The sequence below is a fragment of the Lissotriton vulgaris genome, chromosome 2_2 (genome assembly GCF_964263255.1).
Source record: "Lissotriton vulgaris chromosome 2_2, aLisVul1.2, whole genome shotgun sequence".
Lineage (NCBI taxonomy): Eukaryota > Metazoa > Chordata > Amphibia > Caudata > Salamandridae > Lissotriton > Lissotriton vulgaris.
In genome coordinates, this window is record NC_141688.1 from 320,376,715 (window position 1) to 320,398,264 (window position 21,550).

General features: G+C 55.6%; 1 protein-coding gene across 3 annotated transcripts in view; it reads left to right on the forward strand.

Annotated features, from left to right (window-relative positions):
• Positions 1–21,550, forward strand: part of LOC147729385 (uncharacterized) — a 387,516-nt gene that overhangs the window by 351,668 nt on the left and 14,298 nt on the right. For all 3 annotated transcript variants that reach the window (XM_086959688.1, XM_086959690.1, XM_086959691.1), the window contains exon 9: positions 9,326–9,472. In XM_086959688.1, the coding sequence (XP_086815814.1) occupies positions 9,326–9,468 (143 nt within the window). In that variant the 3' untranslated portion in view covers positions 9,469–9,472. The remainder of the gene's footprint in view (positions 1–9,325; positions 9,473–21,550) is intronic.

Consider the following 21,550-nt stretch of genomic DNA (forward strand, 5'->3'; position numbering starts at 1 on the left):
TAACCGTATTGCAGTCTTTTTCTCAGAGAAGGTGGAGAAAATCTATTCCTCCTTCCCTGGGACTGTAAAGACGGGTGCAGAATTTGTGGAGCAGATTGGAGGAGCCGGAGAAAGTAGGAGGTTGGATAGTTTCACCTTCCCTCCCCCCGAGCTGCTAAGTAGAATCCGTCTAGGCATTAAGTCTGGCTCGCCCAGAGACCCTGCCTCACCCAAATTGTTTGGCGAGATTATTGCCATCCTTGAGCCATACATAAGATATCTCTTGGAGGTATCTTTTAGAAAATATACGGTGCCTGATAGATGGAAAAATGCAATTGTTCTTCCACTACAGAAGAAACGTAATATCAGCCCCAATAAGCTATATGCCTAAACGCCTATACACCTGCACGGCCTCTTAGATCTAGCGGGACTGGCCTGCTGTCCGTCCCGAAGGTTAAGAAGGCCAGGATGGGTGGTAGGTCCTTCCGCTTTTTGGCGGCCCAGAGTTGGAATAGACTCCCTCTGAGCCTCCAGCTAGAGTCATCTGAGATGAAGTTTAGGAAGGATCTTAAAACTTACCTGTTCTCTCTTCAATAGTTGTGCTCTGACGTTGTCCTAGGTTTTATGGCTCTGCCTCTCCCACTTATCCTAGCGCAGGGACACACCGACTTGGCGTACCAGGCGCTTTATAAAATTCCTTATTATTAATATTATTATTATTAGGGCAGAGATCTGAGGGTTAGGGCAGAGATCTGAGGATGATGGGCAGAGATCTGAGGGTGAGGGCAGAGATCTGAGGGTGATGGGCAGAGATCTGAGAGTGATGGGCAGAGATCTGAGGGTGAGGGCAGAGATCTGAGGGTGAGGGCAGAGATCTGAGGGTGATGGCAGGGAGTGGAGGGTGATGGGCAGAGATCTGAGGGTGAGAGCAGAGATCTGAGGGTGAGGGCAGAGATCTGAGGGTGATGGGCAGAGATCTGAGGGTGAGGGCAGAGATCTGAGGGTGAGGGCAGAGATCTGAGAGTGATGAGCAGAGATCTGAGGGTGAGGGCAGAGATCTGAGAGTGAGGGCAGAGATCTGAGGGTGAGGGCAGAGATCTGAGAGTGATGGGCAGAGATCTGAGGGTGATGGGCAGAGATCTGAGGGTGAGGGCAGAGATCTGAAGGTGATGGCAGAGATCTGAGGGTGATGGCAGAGATCTGAGAGTGATGGGCAGAGATCTGAGAGTGATGGGCAGAGATCTGAGGGTGAAGGCAGAGATCTGAGAGTGATGGGCAGAGATCTGAGGGTGAGGGCAGAGGTCTGAGGGTGAAGGCAGAGGTCTGAGGGTGAGGGCAGAGATCTGAGGGTGATGGCAGAGATCTGAGGGTGAGGGCAGAGATCTGAGGGTGAGGGCAGAGATCTGAGGGTGAGGGCAGATATCTGAGGGTGATGGGCAGAGATCTGAGGGTGAGGGCAGAGATCTGAGGGTGAGGGCAGAGATCTGAGGGTGATGGGCAGAGATCTGAGGGTGAGGGCAGAGATCTGAGGGTGAGGGCAGAGATCTGAGAGTGATGGGCAGAGATCTGAGGGTGAGGGCAGAGATCTGAGAGTGAGGGCAGAGATCTGAGGGTGAGGGCAGAGATCTGAGAGTGATGGGCAGAGATCTGAGGGTGATGGGCAGAGATCTGATGGTGAGGGCAGAGATCTGAGGGTGATGGCAGAGATCTGAGGGTGATGGCAGAGATCTGAGGGTGATGGCAGAGATCGGAGAGTGATGGGCAGAGATCTGAGAGTGATGGGCAGAGATCTGAGAGTGATGGGCAGAGATCTGAGGGTGAAGGGCAGAGATCTGAGGGTGAAGGGCAGAGATCTGAGGGTGAGGGCAGAGGTCGGAGGGTGAGGGCAGAGGTCTGAGGGTGAAGGGCAGAGATCTGAGGGTGAGGGCGGAGATCTGAGGGTGAGGGCAGAGATCTGAGGGTGAGGGCAGATATCTGAGGGTGAGGGCAGATATCTGAGGGTGATGGGCAGAGATCTGAGGGTGAGGGCAGAGATCTGAGGGTGAGGGCAGAGGTCTGAGGGTAAGGGCAGAGATCTGAGGGTGAGGGCAGAGATCTGAGGGTGAGGGCAGAGATCTGAGGGTGATGGCAGAGATCTGAGGGTGATGGCAGAGATCTGAGGGTGATGGCAGAGATCTGAGGGTGATGGCAGAGATCTGAGGGTGGTGGCAGGGAGTGGAGGGTGATAGGCAGAGATCTGAGGGTGATGGCAGGGAGTGGAGGGTGATGGGCAGAGATCTGAGGGGGAGGACAGAGATCTGAGGGTGATGGCAGAGATCTGAGGGTGATGGCAGGGAGTGGAGGGTGATGGGCAGAGATCTGAGGGTGAGGGCAGAGATCTGAGGGTGATGGCAGAGATCTGAGGGTGATGGCAGAGATCTGAGGGTGATGTCAGGGAGTGGAGGGTGATGGGCAGATATCTGGGGGTGGGCAGAGATCTGAGGGTGATGGGCAGAGATCTGAGGGCAGAGATCTGAGGGTGAGGGCAGAGATCTGAGGGTGATGGCAGAGATCTGAGGGTGAGGGCAGAGATCTGAGGGTGACGGGCAGAGATCTGAGTGTGAGGGCAGAGATCTGAGGGTGATGGGCAGAGGTCTGAGGGTGAGGGCAGCGATCTGAGGGTGATGGGCAGAGATCTGAGAGTGATGGCAGGGAGTGGAGGGTGATGGGCAGAGATTTGAGGGTGATGGGCAGAGATCTGAGGGTGATGGGCAGAGATCTGAGGGGGATGGCAGAGATCTGAGGGTGATGGCAGGGAGTGGAGGGTGATGGGCAGAGATCTGAGAGTGATGGGCAGAGATTTGAGGGTGATGGGCAGAGATCTGAGGGGGATGGCAGAGATCTGAGAGTGATGGCAGGGAGTGGAGGGTGATGGGCAGAGATTTGAGGGTGATGGGCAGAGATCTGAGGGTGATGGGCAGAGATCTGAGGGTGAGGGCAGAGATCTGAGGGTGATGGGCAGAGATCTGAGAGTGATGGGCAGAGATCTGAGGGCGATGGGCAGAGATCTGAGAGTGATGGCAGGGAGTGGAGGGTGATGGGCAGAGATTTGAGGGTGATGGGCAGAGATCTGAGGGTGATGGGCAGAGATCTGAGGGGGATGGCAGAGATCTGAGGGTGATGGCAGGGAGTGGAGGGTGATGGGCAGAGATCTGAGAGTGAGGGCAGAGATCTGAGGGTGATAGCAGGGAGTGGAGGGTGATGGCAGAGATCTGAGAGTGATGGGCAGAGATCTGAGGGTGATGGGCAGAGATCTGAGTGTGAGGGCAGAGATCTGAGGGTGATGGGCAGAGGTCTGAGGGTGAGGGCAGCGATCTGAGGGTGATGGGCAGAGATCTGAGGGTGAGGGCAGAGGTCTGAGGGTGAAGGCAGAGGTCTGAGAGTGAGGGCAGAGATCTGAGGGTGATGGCAGAGATCTGAGGGTGAGGGCAGAGATCTGAGGGTGAGGGCAGAGATCTGAGGGTGAGGGCAGATATCTGAGGGTGAGGGCAGATATCTGAGGGTGATGGGCAGAGATCTGAGGGTGAGGGCAGAGGTCGGAGGGTGAAGGCAGAGGTCTGAGGGTGAGGGCAGAGATCTGAGGGTGATGGCAGAGATCTGAGGGTGAGGGCAGAGATCTGAGGGTGAGGGCAGAGATCTGAGGGTGAGGGCAGATATCCGAGGGTGATGGGCAGAGATCTGAGGGTGAGGGCAGAGATCTGAGGGTGAGGGCAGAGATCTGAGGGTGATGGGCAGAGATCTGAGGGTGAGGGCAGAGATCTGAGGGTGAGGGCAGAGATCTGAGAGTGATGGGCAGAGATCTGAGGGTAAGGGCAGAGATCTGAGAGTGAGGGCAGAGATCTGAGGGTGAGGGCAGAGATCTGAGAGTGATGGGCAGAGATCTGAGGGTGATGGGCAGAGATCTGATGGTGAGGGCAGAGATCTGAGGGTGATGGCAGAGATCTGAGGGTGATGGCAGAGATCTGAGGGTGATGGCAGAGATCGGAGAGTGATGGGCAGAGATCTGAGAGTGATGGGCAGAGATCTGAGAGTGATGGGCAGAGATCTGAGGGTGAAGGGCAGAGATCTGAGGGTGAGGGCAGAGGTCGGAGGGTGAGGGCAGAGGTCTGAGGGTGAAGGGCAGAGATCTGAGGGCAGAGATCTGAGGGTGAGGGCTGAGATCTGAGGGTGAGGGCAGAGATCTGAGGGTGAGGGCAGATATCTGAGGGTGAGGGCAGATATCTGAGGGTGATGGGCAGAGATCTGAGGGTGAGGGCAGAGATCTGAGGGTGAGGGCAGAGGTCTGAGGGTAAGGGCAGAGATCTGAGGGTGAGGGCAGAGATCTGAGGGTGAGGGCAGAGATCTGAGGGTGATGGCAGAGATCTGAGGGTGATGGCAGAGATCTGAGGGTGATGGCAGAGATCTGAGGGTGATGGCAGAGATCTGAGGGTGATGGCAGAGATCTGAGGGTGGTGGCAGGGAGTGGAGGGTGATAGGCAGAGATCTGAGGGTGATGGCAGGGAGTGGAGGGTGATGGGCAGAGATCTGAGGGGGAGGACAGAGATCTGAGGGTGATGGCAGAGATCTGAGGGTGATGGCAGGGAGTGGAGGGTGATGGGCAGAGATCTGAGGGTGAGGGCAGAGATCTGAGGGTGATGGCAGAGATCTGAGGGTGATGGCAGAGATCTGAGGGTGATGGCAGGGAGTGGAGGGTGATGGGCAGATATCTGGGGGTGGGCAGAGATCTGAGGGTGATGGGCAGAGATCTGAGGGCAGAGATCTGAGGGTGAGGGCAGAGATCTCAGGGTGATGGCAGAGATCTGAGGGTGAGGGCAGAGATCTGAGGGTGACGGGCAGAGATCTGAGTGTGAGGGCAGAGATCTGAGGGTGATGGGCAGAGGTCTGAGGGTGAGGGCAGCGATCTGAGGGTGATGGGCAGAGATCTGAGAGTGATGGCACGGAGTGGAGGGTGATGGGCAGAGATTTGAGGGTGAGGGCAGAGGTCTGAGGGTGAAGGGCAGAGATCTGAGGGTGAGGGCAGAGATCTGAGGGTGAGGGCTGAGATCTGAGGGTGAGGGCAGAGATCTGAGGGTGAGGGCAGATATCTGAGGGTGAGGGCAGATATCTGAGGGTGATGGGCAGAGATCTGAGGGTGAGGGCAGAGATCTGAGGGTGAGGGCAGAGGTCTGAGGGTAAGGGCAGAGATCTGAGGGTGAGGGCAGAGATCTGAGGGTGAGGGCAGAGATCTGAGGGTGATGGCAGAGATCTGAGGGTGATGGCAGAGATCTGAGGGTGATGGCAGAGATCTGAGGGTGATGGCAGAGATCTGAGGGTGATGGCAGAGATCTGAGGGTGGTGGCAGGGAGTGGAGGGTGATAGGCAGAGATCTGAGGGTGATGGCAGGGAGTGGAGGGTGATGGGCAGAGATCTGAGGGGGAGGACAGAGATCTGAGGGTGATGGCAGAGATCTGAGGGTGATGGCAGGGAGTGGAGGGTGATGGGCAGAGATCTGAGGGTGAGGGCAGAGATCTGAGGGTGATGGCAGAGATCTGAGGGTGATGGCAGAGATCTGAGGGTGATGGCAGGGAGTGGAGGGTGATGGGCAGATATCTGGGGGTGGGCAGAGATCTGAGGGTGATGGGCAGAGATCTGAGGGCAGAGATCTGAGGGTGAGGGCAGAGATCTCAGGGTGATGGCAGAGATCTGAGGGTGAGGGCAGAGATCTGAGGGTGACGGGCAGAGATCTGAGTGTGAGGGCAGAGATCTGAGGGTGATGGGCAGAGGTCTGAGGGTGAGGGCAGCGATCTGAGGGTGATGGGCAGAGATCTGAGAGTGATGGCACGGAGTGGAGGGTGATGGGCAGAGATTTGAGGGTGATGGGCAGAGATCTGAGGGTGATGGGCAGAGATCTGAGGGGGATGGCAGGGAGTGGAGGGTGATGGGCAGAGATCTGAGAGTGATGGGCAGAGATTTGAGGGTGATGGGCAGAGATCCGAGGGGGATGGCAGAGATCTGAGAGTGATGGCAGGGAGTGGAGGGTGATGGGCAGAGATTTGAGGGTGATGGGCAGAGATCTGAGGGTGATGGGCAGAGATCTGAGGGTGAGGGCAGAGATCTGAGGGTGATGGGCAGAGATCTGAGAGTGATGGGCAGAGATCTGAGGGCGATGGGCAGAGATCTGAGAGTGATGGCAGGGAGTGGAGGGTGATGGGCAGAGATTTGAGGGTGATGGGCAGAGATCTGAGGGTGATGGGCAGAGATCTGAGGGGGATGGCAGAGATCTGAGGGTGATGGCAGGGAGTGGAGGGTGATGGGCAGAGATCTGAGAGTGATGGGCAGAGATTTGAGGGTGAGGGCAGAGATCTGAGGGTGATAGCAGGGAGTGGAGGGTGATGGGCAGAGATCTGAGAGTGATGGGCAGAGATTTGAGGGTTATGGGCAGAGATCTGAGGGTGATGGGCAGAGATCTGAGGGTGAGGGCAGAGATCTGAGGGTGATGGGCAGAGATCTGAGAGTGATGGGCAGAGATCTGAGGGTGATGGCAGAGATCTGAGAGTGATGGGCAGAGATCTGAGGGTGACGGGCAGAGATCTGAGGGTGATGGGCAGAGGTCTGAGGGTGAGGGCAGCGATCTGAGGGTGATGGGCAGAGATCTGAGAGTGATGGGCAGAGATCTGAGGGTGACGGGCAGAGATCTGAGTGTGAGGGCAGATATCTGAGGGTGATGGGCAGAGATCTGTGGGTGAAGGCAGAGATCTGAGAGTGATGGGCAGAGATCTGAGGGTGATGGGCAGAGATCTGAGGGGGATGGCAGAGATCTGAGGGTGATGGGCAGAGATCTGAGAGTGATGGCAGGGAGTGGAGGGTGATGAGCAGAGATCTGAGGGGGATGGCAGAGATCTGAGGGTGATGGGCAGAGATCTGAGGGGGATGGCAGAGATCTGAGGGTGATGGGCAGAGATCTGAGAGTGATGGGCAGAGATCTGAGGGTGATGAGCAGAGATCTGAGGGGGATGGCAGAGATCTGAGGGTGATGGGCAGAGATCTGAGAGTGATGGGCAGAGATCTGAGGGTGATGGGCAGAGATCTGAGGGTGATGAGCAGAGATCTGAGGGTGATGGGCAGAGATCTGAGAGTGATGGGCAGAGATCTGAGGGTGATGGGCAGAGATCTGAGGGTGATGGGCAGAGATCTGAGGGTGAGGGCAGAGATCTGAGAGTGATGGCAGGGAGTGGAGGGTGATGAGCAGAGATCTGAGAGTGATGGCAGGGAGTGGAGGGTGTGTAAAGAAGTAATAGTCCTTGTAAGTTGATTAAATTAGATTTATTTCTTTAGAAAGGATCCCATCCATTTGGTTACAAATCCCAATCAGCCAGTCAGCTCCAACTCCCAAGCTTTTCTAAACATAACATTCTAATTAGGCTGCTGGCACTGATGTAGAAACATTCTAATCTAAAAGGTGTAGCATCAATATGCCACACAGTGATGGGCAGAGATCTGAGGGCGATGGTCAGAGATCTGAGAGTGATGGGCAGAGATCTGAGGGCGATGGGCAGAGATCTGAGAGTGATGGGCAGAGATCTGAGGGGGATGGCAGAGATCTGAGGGCGATGGCAGAGATCTGAGGGTGATGGCAGGGAGTGGAGGGTGATGGGCAGAGATCTGAGAGTGATGGGCAGAGATTTGAGGGTGAGGGCAGAGATCTGAGGGTGATAGCAGGGAGTGGAGGGTGGTGGGCAGAGATCTGAGGGCGATGGGCAGAGATCTGAGAGTGATGGCAGGGAGTGGAGGGTGATGGGCAGAGATTTGAGGGTGATGGGCAGAGATCTGAGGGTGATGGGCAGAGATCTGAGGGGGATGGCAGAGATCTGAGGGCGATGGCAGAGATCTGAGGGTGATGGCAGGGAGTGGAGGGTGATGGGCAGAGATCTGAGAGTGATGGGCAGAGATTTGAGGGTGAGGGCAGAGATCTGAGGGTGATAGCAGGGAGTGGAGGGTGATGGGCAGAGATCTGAGAGTGATGGGCAGAGATTTGAGGGTGATGGGCAGACATCTGAGGGTGAGGGCAGAGATCTGAGGGTGAGGGCAGAGATCTGAGGGTGATGGGCAGAGATCTGAGAGTGATGGGCAGAGATCTGAGGGTGATGGCAGAGATCTGAGAGTGATGGGCAGAGATCTGAGGGTGATGGGCAGAGATCTGAGGGTGAGGGCAGAGATCTGAGGGTGATGGGCAGAGATCTGAGGGTGATGGCAGAGATCTGAGGGTGATGGGCAGAGATCTGAGGGGGATGGCAGAGATCTGAGGGCGATGGCAGAGATCTGAGGGTGATGGCAGGGAGTGGAGGGTGATGGGCTGAGATCTGAGAGTGATGGGCAGAGATTTGAGGGTGAGGGCAGAGATCTGAGGGTGATAGCAGGGAGTGGAGGGTGATGGGCAGAGATCTGAGAGTGATGGGCAGAGATTTGAGGGTGATGGGCAGAGATCTGAGGGTGAGGGCAGAGATCTGAGGGTGAGGGCAGAGATCTGAGGGTGATGGGCAGAGATCTGAGAGTGATGGGCAGAGATCTGAGGGTGATGGCAGAGATCTGAGAGTGATGGGCAGAGATCTGAGGGTGATGGGCAGAGATCTGAGGGTGAGGGCAGAGATCTGAGGGTGATGGGCAGAGATTTGAGGGAGATGGCAGAGATCTGAGGGTGATGGCAGAGAGTGGAGGGTGATGGGCAGAGATCTGAGGGTGAGGGCAGAGATCTGAGGGTGAGGGCAGAGATCTGAGGGTGAGGGCAGAGATCTGAGGGTGATGGGCAGAGATCTGAGGGTGATGGGCAGAGATCTGAGGGTGAGGGCAGAGATCTGAGGGTGATGGCAGGGAGTGGAGGGTGATGGGCAGAGATCTGAGGGTGAGGGCAGAGATCTGAGGGTGAGGGCAGAGATCTGAGGGTGAGGGCAGAGATCTGAGGGTGATGGGCAGAGATCTGAGGGTGATGGGCAGAGATCTGAGGGTGATTGCAGAGATCTGAGGGTGATGGCAGGGAGTGGAGGGTGATGGGCAGAGATCTGAGGGTGAGGGCAGAGATCTGAGGGTGAGGGCAGATATCTGAGGGTGATGGCAGGGAGTGGAGGGTGATGGGCAGAGATCTGAGGGTGATGGGCAGAGATCTGAGGGCGATGGGCAGAGATCTGAGGGTGAGGGCAGAGATCTGAGGGTGATGGTAGAGAGCTCATGGTGATGGGCATAGAGCTCATGGTGATGGACAGAGAGTTAGGCGCCAAGGCGGAGCTGCAGCATCTCTGTATGAACACACACTTATTGTCTCCTTCCTCTGCAGGTGCAATGCCCCCAGAGTGGCCGGCCTACCCCAATCACACAGCCCTACTCTCCACCTCACTGACTGTGGAGCCCGAGTACTACCCGGCCCGGTGCGCCCTCTGGAAGAAGAATGGGCTCTTTGCCTACGCCTGGACGAACTGAGCAGGTGACGCTGGGGAGAGGGAAGGGCTCAGAGGGGGAGAGGTTGGGGGTAGGGGCAATAGGGTGGAGTGCTAAGGAGTGAGACAGGGAGCAAGGTGCAGGCCTGGGTGCAAGTGGCATTGCTGAGGTAAGGCCATGGCCTTGAATGATTTTATTTTATTTATATATAAAGTTTTATATAGCGCAAACTTGACCCCTAGGGATATCAGAGCGCTTTACAATTTGAGGGGAAGGAAGGTAACAGTTCAGTACATGAGTCAAATGGGAATATAAAACAGACAGTGAATCAAATAGGGCTCACATAACAAGGCCAGTTACAAATCCTAGGGGTCAGCAAAGAACGGGCTAGTAACTGATAAATAGCGACATAAGAGGGGAGCAAATGGTTCAACAAGAAAAGAAGAGAAAAGAAAAGAAAAAAAAGAAAAAAAAGAAAGAAAGAAAAAATACATGATTAGCATTCAGCTCTGGGCAGTTCTTCAGCAGTTTATTGTGCACCCTATTAAGGAATCTTTTTACTTCCAATTCGAAAGCTCCCTTGGAGGAGATTCTACGAATTTCCAGTGGAAGAGAGTTCCAGATTTTCGGTGTAGAGCCGGAGAAAGCTTGTTGGCATGTTCTCTTTTTGAGAAATATCTGAGGTTTCGGGAGAAGAAAGATAGCACTCCTAGATGGTCGACCCACTCTGGATAGTTCTAGCTTTTGGGCTAGATAGTTGGGGGTTTTGAAGTGGAGGCTTTGTGAGGTAGGCAGGCAATCTTTAGCTGTATTCTTGCTTCGTAGGTCAGCCAGTTTAGGGATTTTAAGACTGAGGAGATGTGTGAATTTCACTTGGTGCCCGTAACCAATCTGGCCGCTGCATTTAAGGATGCCCTTAGTGGAGCAAAGATATAGTTGGGGAGGCCGCAGAGCGTGGCACTGCCATAGTTAAGCCTCAGAAAAACAAGAGCTTGGACCACTTGCTTGAAGTCAGCTTGTGGTAGGAATGGTTCGAGATTCCTGAGTATCCTGATCAGGTGGTTAGCTCCCTTGCACACATTGCTGATATGGGTCTTCATGTTGAAGTGCTTGTCCAGGGTGATTCCGAGAGATTTAGCTGAGTCAATAAGGCGGGGGGGGGGGCAGTTAAAGACGGTGAGTTGGTTCATCCAGAGGTTGAATTTAGGAGTGTGTTTCGGGGTAGAAATGAGGAGGTATCTGTTTTGGTGGTGTTTAGCAGGCGGTGGTTCTCAGTTAACCAGTCTTGAGTAGCCAATAGGGTGAAGTTGAGTGTAGTGATGTTATCCGGTGAGGAGGTTTTCAGATAGAGTTGGGTGTTGTTCTCCTGCATATGTAAGAGAATGTCCAGGGGGCGTGGCTTGGACGCCGGAGGGAATGGCGGCGTGAGCTCGGAGCTCCGCGCCCGATCCCCACAAATATCCTGAAAATCGTCGCTAAAAACCCCGAGACAACCCCAGAAAAGAAGGGGCTCTGATGGAGGACGACGGGGGGCATGTGAGGAGCCACCAGCGGAGCAGATCGGGGACTATCTGAAGCTGGAGCAGCGATTCGTCTTCAACCGCAGCGAAACAAAGACGCTCCTCAAAATGGCGACCGAGGTGTGAAAACGCAAAGAACGAACGGAAAAACTGATCGACCACGGCTCTGCCGTTCCTCCTGTTGGACCCGGAGCCCCGAACTTCGACATCACCACTGAGTGAAAATTGGTGTCCTGGGGACGGACCAGGGTGAACACTGGACGGGTGGCCTGCCCACCGAGCCCGCCAGTCCGAGAGCAAAGGATGGACAAGATGGCGGTGGAATCTGGTCAGAGGAGCCCCGTAGACAGATGACGACCGACGAGGTGCTTTCTCCTTGCCGGCGAAGTATAGTAGCAGCGGAGCGGATTCCTGGAACCGAGCCGCCCAGAACAGCGATTCATCCGTTGACTTTGGCCCGCGCGACCAGTGGAGTCCGCAGCGCATCACAGGCCTGAAACGGCCCAGCGAGTTGGGTGGCATCTCAGAAGCGGCCTGGAATTGAGAGGAGCAGGGACAACGGTGGCCTCATACCTAGCCCTCAACATCAGTGGCGAGACCAGGAGCTAAATAGACAATACTAACGACCCTGGAAGAGGTGACAGCGCAGTATGGTGAAGCCGAAGGGGAAAACCGAGGGAGCGACGGCCTCAGACATGGCGGAAGGTGACCTGGCAGGACCCTCGGAGCTGCAGCAGTTACAAAACCGCATATTGGAAGCCATAGCTGCCACACAGGACGTGTTGCAACAAGACATTGCACAAGTGGCCTCGGGACTGGGTCTTCTACGAGCGGACCACGACAAACTCAAGGATAGGGTCAAGGACGTGGAAGATACTCTGCAGGATCTGGTGCCCTCACACAAGACTTTTGAGAGCAAACTAACGGATGCCCTTGATCGGATCCAGGTCCTAGAGAGGCGAGAGGAAGATGGGGAAAACAGAAGTCGGCGAAGCAACGTTCGTATCGTGGGAGTTCTGGAAAAAGAGGAGGGGGAGGATATGGTGGAGTTTCTTGAGACCTGGCTCAGCTCCGTAGTGGCACCGGAGGGCCTATCATCCTTCTTCGCTCTAGAACAAGCGCATCGGGTTCCTTCAGGACCGCCGAAACCCGGTCTACCCCCGAGGCCCATTATCGCTAAACTACTGCACTATAAAGACCGGGACCTATTACTACAGAGAGCTCGGGACACCGGCCCGTTTCAGGTGGCGAATAGCAGAATAACTTTGTACCCAGACTTCACTTATGAGACGCAGCGGTTGCGGGCCTCCTTCCTATCACTCAAAAAAGAGCTCCGGACGGAGGGAATATCATACTCCCTGCTCTTCCCGGCGAAACTCAGAGTGGTGGTCGATGAGAGGACACACTTCTTTGGTATGGCAGCGGAAGCATGGGAATGGTGGGACACGTATAAAGCGGGTACTGATGGAGCCAAGGCCTGGGAAGAGAGAGAACGAGAACGAGAAAGGGCAAAAACCGGCCTCCGGAAATCGCAGAGATTGCACAAGGGGCGGCGAGGCACAAAGAAACCGACGGCGACTCAAATGGAGGCGGAGCGGAAAGCAGGTGGAGAGCGGGCGCCATATTTGGAGGAGCCTGGGGGGCACTGGGACCAGAGTCAGCGGTCCAGTTTATTTATTTATTTTTTAACATTTAATATAGCGCAAACAAATGCCCGCAGGCGTCTCGGCGCTGTAGTCTGCAAACTCTCCTACCTTTGGCTTCTTGGCTTTTTAGAGGTTAAACAACCATGTTTTCAGCTGTTTCCTGAATGACAACAGATTTGGGCTAGCTCTGATTGATTGCGGAAGGGTATTCCACAATTTAGGGGCAGCAACCAGAAAGCGTCTGTCTCCCCAGTTTACTAATCTAGTACGTGGCACTACTAGATCGTTCATCTTCGCGGACCGGAGTGGTCGGGAAGGTTGGTACAAGATGAGGTGTTTTCTCAGAAATTGCGGGGCTTGTTGGTGCAAGGCTTTGTACACGATGCACAAGGTCTTAAACTTTATTCGATTCTTTACTGGAAGCCAGTGGAGATCTCTCAAGGTGTTAGTTATTGGTTTAAATCTGGGGACACCTGAGAGTAGCCGGGCCGCAGCATTCTGCACTAGCTGCATTTTTTTTATGACCCTAATTTGGGCATTGGCAAACAAGCCATTGCAGTAGTCTAGTGCCGACAAGACCAGGGCACTTACCAAGGTTCTGCCTACAGAATCAGGTAGAAATGGCAAGATCTTTTTTACCAACCGTAATTTGTAAAAAGCCACCGAGGTCGTCTGATTGGCATGAGCCATAAAATTCAGATTATCATCGAAGGTGACACCTAAGTTTCTCACCTTCGTAGTTGGTTTAGGCAGAGTTCCAAAAGATAGTGGCCACCACGCCGAGGACCAGCTAGGGCTGAGGTGACCGAAAGTTACCACTTCGTTTTTTTCCGAATTCAGCTTTAAGCGACTTTCGGACATCCATCGGCCAATAGCCTGCATTCCTGCCTTAAAACTCTGCGCTACTTCTTCCCCATCATCTCTGATCGTCAGAATCAACTGGGTGTCGTCAGCATATGAGGTAAGGTTCATCCCGTGCGCTTTGATGGTTTTTGCGAGGTCCGACACGTAGATATTAAAGAGTGTCGGACTCAGGGATGAACCTTGTGGTACCCCACATGGCAAGGACAACTCTGTTGACTCAAATTGTCCCACAACGACTGCCTGAGATCTGTCCGCCAGAAATGATGTCAGTAGATTCTTCGCTAGGCCCATTATTCCCATCCCCTCGACACGGTCGACCAAGATTTTATGGTCGACCGTGTCGAACGCAGCTGATAGGTCTAGAAGCACCAATAGTGCTGATCCCCCTTGATCTCGGATCAGTCGGATGTCATCTGCTGCCTTGATAAGCGCAGTTTCTGTACCATGAAACTTGCGGAAACCAAATTGAGTTTCATCGAGCAGCTGGTTTTGCTCGATGAATTCCGCAAGTTGAGTGTTCATGGCTTTTTCTGCGACTTTTGCTAAGAATGGGAGATTAGCTATGGGCCTATAGTTTTTTAACTCCGCTTTATCTAGGCCAGATTTCTTCAAGAGTGGCTTTAGTAAAGTTTTTTTTAAAGGGGAGGGAAAGATTCCAGTTCGGAACATTAGGTTGCAGATCTGGGTTATGACCGGGATCAAAATGTCCATTAATGGGCGTAAGGTTTTCAAAGGACAAGGGTCCAGAGCTGAGCCTGATTTAATAGATTTGATGATATCCTGGGTTTGATTTTCCGAGATTTCAACAAACTGCGAGAAAATTTTATCAGTATGTGGCCTCTTTATATCATTATTTTTTTGTGTATCAAAAGTAGTAAATGAAGAGGAAATGTCATTTACTTTAGTAAAGAAGTAAGTGGCTATTGAATCACAAAACTTTTGTGAGGCTGGGGGATTCAGATCAGGAGTTGCTCCTGCAAGTTGTTTAGTTATATCAAAGAGCTTTTTGTTAGAGTTACTGCAATTCTCAATTTGCTCCCTGTAATATTTCTTTTTGGCTTCCAGGATCAGAAGCTTATACTTGTTCAGCATCTTCTTATACTCTGTTGGACAGGCCACATGACGGGCCGCTCTCCCCCGGCTCGACCAGGCCCGAGCCCAGTCATACAAGCACCACACACCACCATTGTACGTCCTACGTCCCCTCAGGGACACCTGCCCTCGAACATGATCACCTCATGGGCCCGATCCACTGCCGACCCATGCGCTCAGCCTGGGCCGCCATCTTGGACACTTCATCACGAGGCCGCCTGGCCCCCGATCGACCTCAACCCTGGGCCTAGCCCGGCCTCAGACATTCCGGCACCACCCTCCACCCAGGAGGTGAGCGAGCTACTTGGCAGGTCAATGGGAGAAAGAGGTGTCGATGGCTCTCCCCCGGCCAGTGCCGCTCGCCCATCGCCTCCCCGGGCGCTGGCTCCACCCCCCCGCTGGGTGTCTGGACTCCCTCATCCCGGACCTCCCGACCTCCAAGTGCGAGGGTCCGGACATCAAAGCCCGCCAGCCCTATAACTGGGGCAGCTCCAGAGCAGGAAGGCAGTTGTATCTTGGAGTCGAGAGACGTAAAGAGGAACTCACCCTGGACGGACTACTGGCGCTGCCGTAGCTCTGTCCTGTGCACCATCGTCCTGCCTGTTGGCGCTGCCACAGCCGTCGTAACCTTCATCCTTCATCGTCGTCCGGATCTGCTGGCGAGGCCGCGGACCGTTGTAACCGTCATCTGCATCGGGACCTGCTTGGCTTCTCCACGGCCCGTCGACCATCCGTCATCCATCCCGGGACCTGCTTGGCTTCTCCACGGCCCGGCGATCATCCTTCGTCCATCTCGGGACCGGCTTGGCTCCTCCACGGCCCGATCAGCAAACACACCGAGCTCGAGGATTGAGAGCTATTTAACTCATTGGCAACTAAGACTGTCCCGCTACCCCTTTTTCCTCAACCAGAGATCAGAACCGAGGGGACCCCTGAGTCCAGACCTCCTTGTATCATATCAACGTAACCTAAGAATTGCCTATAAAGTCTCGTTAACCTTCAATCTTGTGTGGTGTCCGTCTGTGGGGGGGGAAGTTACTTATCTGTACAGTCGTTGGAGACGGCTCTCCCTGGAGACCTCTCCCCGTAATCTCGGCCGACCCTCCCGGTCCGTCTAACATTGGTGGCCAGCGGCGCGATCCGAATCACCGCATAACGTACAGAGAGTAGCTCACCCCACAACGAACAACAATGTCAACTAAAGAGAGCGGATCAACTGAGAAGTTCCAAATGGAAAAACTCGAGGAATACAGCCATCGTGAACTAAAGCAGTTCTGCATCGAACTGGGTATCGCTACCACCGGACTAAGTACCAAGGACGATTTCAAGCATGCCCTAGAATCTTGGGCAGAGACCGGGGATGTCGAAGCCCCTGAGCAAAGCACCGCGAAAAATACCAGCACGGGCCCTGAGGGGCAAAGAACCAGTCTCTCGCAAGACGAGATCCAAGAAAGAGAAAAAGCCCGACTACACGAACTCGAAATGGCCCGACTCAAGATGGACATAGAACTCAAATTGGCCGAGCAAAAAATAAACTTAGAGCACCTTCGCCTCCGAGAAGAAAGAGAGGAGAAACAGAGGCAAAGGGAGCTCGAGGAAAAAAGACTAACGTACGAGCACGAGCGGAACCTAGCCGAGATCAACCTGCGCAAACAGAATAAAGAGTTAGGGGTGCCTGACCGACCGTCCACCCCAGGGACCACGGAGAAAAAAGTGCACATCCCCAAGGATGTGGTCCGAGAATATTTTCGAGAAGACGACATCCAGCAATGGTTTAAGGCCTATGAAATCGCGATGACTGCGCACCGGATCGATAGAGCCGACTGGGGAGCCGGCCTATGGGGCAAATTCCTTAATGAGGGCCGCGATACTCTGTTACAGCTCCCAGACCACCAGATGACCTCCTACGACCATATGAAAGCGGCCCTCCTCACCCGCTATGGCCTCACGCCCGAGATGTACCGTCAGCGGTTCCGAGACTGCACACGCATTCCAGGTACAACTTGGGTGGACTATGTAACGTACTTTAGCAGAGCCTTCGAAGGCTGGATCAGAGGGAACAACGTCACGACCTACGAGCAGCTGTTCAATCTGATGGTATGGGAGCATCTGTCCAACAATTGCTTCATTGAACTACGCCAACACCTCCTCGACAGCAAGTTAACCGATCCCCGGCAGCTCGCAGCCGAAGCTGACCGGTGGGAGATCACCAGAGTGGGCCGGAATGGGTCCTACGAGCAGAACAGGAACAACAATGGTCACCCCCGACCCAGAGGAGGAGGAGGGGGCCAAGGACGAGGAAGAGACAACACTCCGGCCGCCCCCACTACCAGCACCACCCCCCCGGCCAACCGGGGCAGCACCCCGGCGCGACCGGGATACAGAGCCAATGTTACATGTCACCGATGCCAACGAGTCGGCCACTATGCAAACGACCCAAGCTGCCCGCAGTATCAGAGTCCAAGACCCCGCCAGGTGGCCGCCGCGGCACTAGGGGAAGAACAGATCTCCGAGGAACAAGAAACAGACGAGCAAGAGTATCAAGAGTGGGAGCCAGCAGCCATGACTCTCGCGTGCTTAGGGGGAAGAGACATGGTCCCGCGGGTCCCCCTACCCGCTAACACCCAGAAGTACAGCCAATGGGTGAGCATCAATGGACAACGGGCCGAAGCCCTTCGAGACACCGGGGCCAGTGTGACAGCCGTCCGCTGTCATCTGGTGACCCCAGAACAATATCTACCGAACATTCTCTGCCCTGTACGATCCGCCGACAACTCAGAGAGTCTGTGTCGGATGGCCTGCGTCCCCTTTGAGTGGGGAGGGGTCTCCGGCATGCTGAAGGTAACGGTCCGAGACGACGCCCCCGTGGACTGCCTCCTCGGAAATGACCTGGAAAGCTCCCCGTGGGCAGCCGTGGAGCGAAAAGAACACTTGGGGATGTTGGGCGTCCCAGACTGGGCGTGCGTCACCACCCGGTCCATGGCCGCCCGTGCCAACCCTCACCCCGAAGAACCAGAATGGCCGGCGCCACCGCCCCCGGTCGCCCCCGCCGAGACCCCCGACCATGGTATCCCCCTCGAACTTGCCCAACCTTCCGACCTTGCTAATCTTGACCAGTGGGCTCAAGAAGGGGGACCCACACAAGAACAATTTCGTCAGGAGCAGGAGACTTGTCCCTCCCTTGAGGGACTCCGACAACAAGCGCTCGCCCAAAGCGCAGGGGATACCTCCGGAACTCATTGGGTCTACTGGGACAATGACCTATTGTACAGCGAGCAACGAATCGCCGAGCTAGGGGCCAACCGAGTACTAGTGGTGCCCCTCCGCTTTAGAGACTTCCTGCTAAATCTGGCCCACGATGTCCCCCTGGCAGGGCACCTGGGACAAGATAAAACCTACAGCCGCCTAGTGACCCACTTCTTCTGGCCAAAAATGAGAAACGATGTGCACCAGCATTGCCGATCTTGCCCCACGTGCCAAGCCAGTGGGAAGAGCGGCCGCAAATTAAAGGCCCCCCTGCAACCCTTTCCAGTAGTCACGACCCCATTTGAGAGGGTCGGAATAGACATTGTGGGACCCCTAGACCCGCGTACAAGACAAGGCCATCGCTTCATCCTGGTACTAGTGGACCACGCCACCCGCTACCCTGAGGCTATTCCTCTCCGGACCGTGACAGCCCCAGTGGTCGGCCGGGCCCTGATGGGGATCTTCTCCCGTGTGGGGTTCCCCCGAGAAGTCGTCAGTGACAGAGGCACAAACTTTATTTCCAAATATATGAAGTCCCTCTGGCAACAGTGTGGGGTCACCTACCGCTTCACGACCCCCTATCACCCCCAAGGAAACGGACTTGTTGAGCGGTTCAATCGCACGCTAAAAGGGATGATCGGGGGATTGGAAGAGCCCCTCCGTCGCCAGTGGGATGTGCTGCTGCCGTGCCTCCTCTTCGCCTACCGGGAGGTCCCACAGAAGTCCCTAGGCTTCAGCCCATTCGAGCTGCTCTATGGGCACCCAGTACGGGGGCCACTCAGCCTGATCAAAGAAGGCTGGGAGATGCCTCCGGCCAAGAGTCCGCCCGATGTCTTCCGGTACCTCCTCACCCTCCGCAACCAGTCCCGAAGGTTCAGAGACCTAGCAAAAGCCAACCTAGAGACAAGTCAAGAGGACATGAAGAAATGGTATGACCAGAACGCCTCATCTATTGAATTCGAGCCGGGGCAACAGGTCTGGGTAATGTCCCCCACAGAACCGTGCGCTCTCCAAGACAAATGGACGGGACCCTTCAAGGTAATCGAGCGCAAGGGTCCTGCCACCTATCTGATCGATATGGAGTCCGCCCGGAATCCGCTCCGAGTCCTCCACACCAACAGACTGAAACCCCACTTTGCGCGAACAGAACTCAGTCTCTTGATGGCCACAGACAATGGGGTTGAAGACGACTCCGAACCTCTCCCTGACCTCTTGCGGACCCAGGAGCAAGACGGCTCCGTGGATGGGGTCCGACTCTCGGAGTCCCTCACCAGAGAACAACGCCACGAGTGCCAAGCCCTCCTATCACGATTTGCCAGTCTGTTCTCCCTCACCCCAGGTGTCACTTCCTGGTGTGTGCACGATGTGGACACCGGAGACAACCCTCCTATCCGCCACCGGGCCTACCGCGTACCTGATCGGGTACGGACCTGCATCCAGGCGGAAGTAGCTAAGATGCTCACGCTCGGGGTCATCGAGCCCTCAGACAGTCCATGGGCCAGCCCGGTCGTACTGGTCCCCAAAGCGGCCGCCCCCGGAACCACACCAGAACTCCGGTTCTGTGTCGACTACCGGGGCCTGAATGACGTCACCAGAACGGACGCACACCCCATCCCCCGGGCAGATGAACTGGTCGACCGAATGGGCGCTGCCCGCTACCTCAGCATCTTCGACCTGACGGCAGGTTATTGGCAGATCGGCCTCACATCCCGAGCACAAGAACGTTCTGCCTTCTCCACCCCCGATGGCCACTATCATTTTAAGGTCATGCCCTTCGGCATGAAAAATGCCCCAGCGACTTTCCAACGGCTCGTCAACCAGGTCCTGGCGGGGCTCGAAGAGTTCAGCGCCGCCTACCTGGACGACATCGCTGTGTACAGCCACCATTGGACCGAGCACCTCCACCACCTCCAAGCAGTACTACAAGCCCTTCAGCGAGCTGGCCTCACGATCAAGGCCAGCAAATGTCAAATTGGACAAGGGTCGGTGACCTACCTCGGACACCAGGTGGGAAGCGGCCTAGTGGCCCCTCTACAGCTGAAGATTGCCGCCATCCAGAACTGGCAACCCCCTATCACTCAAACTGAGGTGCGAGCCTTCCTGGGCCTCACGGGCTACTACCGAAGGTTCGTGAAAGACTATGGTACCATCGTGGGGCCTCTCACCGAACTCACATCAAAAAATCAGCCCAAGAAAGTGAACTGGACCCCAGAGTGTCAAGCGGCATTCGAACAGTTAAAGGCCGCCATGTGTTCCGCTCCTGTGCTCCAGGCCCCAGACTACAGCCGGGAGTTCATCGTCCAGACGGACGCCTCCGACCAGGGCATTGGGGCAGTCCTGTCCCAAGTGAACACCGAAGGCCTTGATCAACCGGTGGCCTTCATCAGCCGGAGACTCCTACCCCGGGAACAACGCTGGAGCACCATAGAAAGGGAAGCCTTCGCTGTGGTATGGGCCCTCAAGAAGCTCCGGCCCTACCTTTTTGGCACCCACTTTCGGGTACAGACTGACCACCGACCCCTGCAGTGGTTGATGCATATGCGGGGGGAAAACCCAAAACTGCTACGCTGGTCCATCTCCTTGCAAGGTATGGACTTCACGGTTGAACACCGGCCTGGGTCCGACCACGCCAACGCGGATGGCCTGTCCCGGTTTTTCCGCCTCGACGAAGAGAGTCCCCAAGAGGATGGGTAACTCTCCCCGCCTTCAGCTGGGGGGGACGCATGTTGGACAGGCCACATGACGGGCCGCTCTCCCCCGGCTCGACCAGGCCCGAGCCCAGTCATACAAGCACCACACACCACCATTGTACGTCCTACGTCCCCTCAGGGACACCTGCCCTCGAACATGATCACCTCATGGGCCCGATCCACTGCCGACCCATGCGCTCAGCCTGGGCCGCCATCTTGGACACTTCATCACGAGGCCGCCTGGCCCCCGATCGACCTCAACCCTGGGCCTAGCCCGGCCTCAGACATTCCGGCACCACCCTCCACCCAGGAGGTGAGCGAGCTACTTGGCAGGTCAATGGGAGAAAGAGGTGTCGATGGCTCTCCCCCGGCCAGTGCCGCTCGCCCATCGCCTCCCCGGGCGCTGGCTCCACCCCCCCGCTGGGTGTCTGGACTCCCTCATCCCGGACCTCCCGACCTCCAAGTGCGAGGGTCCGGACATCAAAGCCCGCCAGCCCTATAACTGGGGCAGCTCCAGAGCAGGAAGGCAGTTGTATCTTGGAGTCGAGAGACGTAAAGAGGAACTCACCCTGGACGGACTACTGGCGCTGCCGTAGCTCTGTCCTGTGCACCATCGTCCTGCCTGTTGGCGCTGCCACAGCCGTCGTAACCTTCATCCTTCATCGTCGTCCGGATCTGCTGGCGAGGCCGCGGACCGTTGTAACCGTCATCTGCATCGGGACCTGCTTGGCTTCTCCACGGCCCGTCGACCATCCGTCATCCATCCCGGGACCTGCTTGGCTTCTCCACGGCCCGGCGATCATCCTTCGTCCATCTCGGGACCGGCTTGGCTCCTCCACGGCCCGATCAGCAAACACACCGAGCTCGAGGATTGAGAGCTATTTAACTCATTGGCAACTAAGACTGTCCCGCTACCCCTTTTTCCTCAACCAGAGATCAGAACCGAGGGGACCCCTGAGTCCAGACCTCCTTGTATCATATCAACGTAACCTAAGAATTGCCTATAAAGTCTCGTTAACCTTCAATCTTGTGTGGTGTCCGTCTGTGGGGGGGGAAGTTACTTATC